The sequence below is a fragment of the Aptenodytes forsteri genome, unplaced genomic scaffold, assembly GCF_000699145.1.
Source record: "Aptenodytes forsteri isolate BGI_AS27 unplaced genomic scaffold, ASM69914v1 Scaffold83, whole genome shotgun sequence".
NCBI classification, from domain to species: Eukaryota; Metazoa; Chordata; class Aves; order Sphenisciformes; family Spheniscidae; genus Aptenodytes; species Aptenodytes forsteri.
In genome coordinates this window covers 3,223,370-3,225,060 of record NW_008795371.1, presented here as the reverse complement: position 1 = coordinate 3,225,060, position 1,691 = coordinate 3,223,370, and the positions used below count along the sequence as shown (strand labels likewise).

The window sequence follows — 1,691 nt, the reverse complement described above, 5'->3', positions numbered from 1 at the left end:
GATGGGGCTGGGAGGGGTGTCCCAGGGCAGGCAGGGGGGGCTGGGCTGGGGCCAGGGTGGTCACACCTCCCTGTGCACAGGGACGCTCCCAATCCGCAGCGCAGTGTCCCAAGGCCCATAACCCGGGACATTTGTTGTCCCAAGGCCCATAACCCACGGGACATTTGCCCGGCTGCCCGGGGGCCAGGTTGGGCTCTCCCCGCACTGCCACCCCTGGAGCCCCTGCCCGGCCCAGGCTGCGCAGCGGGTCCCACAGGGCGCAGGGTGCTCCGGCCACCCCTGACCTGCTGGGGACTGAGGCAAGCCGGGAGGGGACACAGCGGGATGAGGATGAGGTGGGGGCCAGGCTGGCAGGCACCTTTGCTGGCCTCCTGGTACTTGCGCTTGGCCTGGGCACTGTCACGTGCCAGGCTGCGGTACTGCGCCTTCAGCTTCTCCATCTCCTGCTGTGTGGTCTGGAGAGGGAGATGCCATCAGGGGAGTGGGGCCGGGCCAGGCCCCCTGCTCCCCCCGCTGGGACCCGCATACCCGGGTGTACTCCTGGCTGAGCTGCTGCCACTGCTCGCTGAAGGCCTTGCGGAGCTGCTGCTTGTCGCGGATGAGCAGGCTCAGCTTGGCCAGCGGCCCTGCTGCCAGCTCCTCCGCGTGCTGCCGCAGGATCTGGCTCAGTGTCTCCGTCTGGCTTGCCAGCACCCACCAGGACTGCGGGGACAAGGCATCAGGGACGGCACAGGGATGGCCACCCTCCGGCACCGCACCGGGCTCTGCGGAGCGTGCTCCCACACTGGGGCATCCCTACCTCCCCGATCTGGCTGCTGTGGTCGCCGGCACGGAGCTGCCCGGGGGCCTCCTGCTTCTCCAGCTGGGAGAACATGTGGTGCAGCATCCCCGCGTACTCCCGGTCGCTCTTGGCACGCTGCGACATCCACTTCTTCATCAGCTCCAGGAGGCGCAGCTCGCTGTCCTGCAGCCGCAGCAGCGCACTGTGCCCCTGCGGGCACCACAGCTCCGGCCCGAAGCCCATGGCACCACCGTCCCAGGCAGGAGGAGGCTGCGGAGCGGCGGGAGAGCCTGAGACGCAGCTGCCGCCCCGTGCCCTGCACCGCCCTTGCTGGTGGCTGGGGCCCTTTGCATCTCACACCTTCCCACCCCACCACCCCGTCACCGGGACACGGTGCCCGGGCTGGGCAGAGGCGGGGAGCAGAGTCCTCCCTGCCCCACACAATCTGCCTTGCAAAGCACATTCAAAGCAGGTGGGAGGGCTGAGCGCACCCCAAGCCCTGCGGCAGCTGGAGCCCGCAGGGACAGTGCTGGGGAGGGGGAAGTGTGGGGTCAAAAACAGCAGTGTCACCTCTGCCGTGCATGCAGGGCTGCTCCCAGAGGGCAGCACAGCCGTGCCCCCTGCCCTGGCTGGGGCACTGGTCCCACACGGTCTGGCAGCTCCAGCCCTGTCCTGCCTGTCAGGACAGTCACCCCTGTGCCCGCAGCGGGGGCAGCCAGGCATGCCGGGACAGGGGAGCTCCTGGGGGCCAGGGCATGGGTGGGGAGCCGGCAGGAGGGGGCCAAGGCACCGAGCTCCGGGGGAAGGTGCCAAGCCTGGATGTGTCCCAGTACCTGGGACTCCAGCATGGCCATTTGGAGCCGAACTGGTCCCAGCTGTGGTCCCAGCCCGCCCTGCCCCGTGGGAAGGG

At 69.6% G+C, this 1,691-nt stretch overlaps 1 protein-coding gene across 1 annotated transcript in view; it reads right to left on the bottom strand.

The window, feature by feature from the left end:
- FES (FES proto-oncogene, tyrosine kinase) overlaps window positions 1-1,691 on the bottom strand; it is a 9,590-nt gene that overhangs the window by 7,058 nt on the left and 841 nt on the right. The window contains exons 2-4 of the mRNA XM_019472381.1: window positions 800-1,051; window positions 529-702; window positions 359-455 (exon numbers count right to left, since the gene is read on the bottom strand). Coding sequence (XP_019327926.1) covers window positions 359-455; window positions 529-702; window positions 800-1,024 — 496 coding nt within the window. The 5' untranslated portion in view covers window positions 1,025-1,051. The remainder of the gene's footprint in view (window positions 1-358; window positions 456-528; window positions 703-799; window positions 1,052-1,691) is intronic.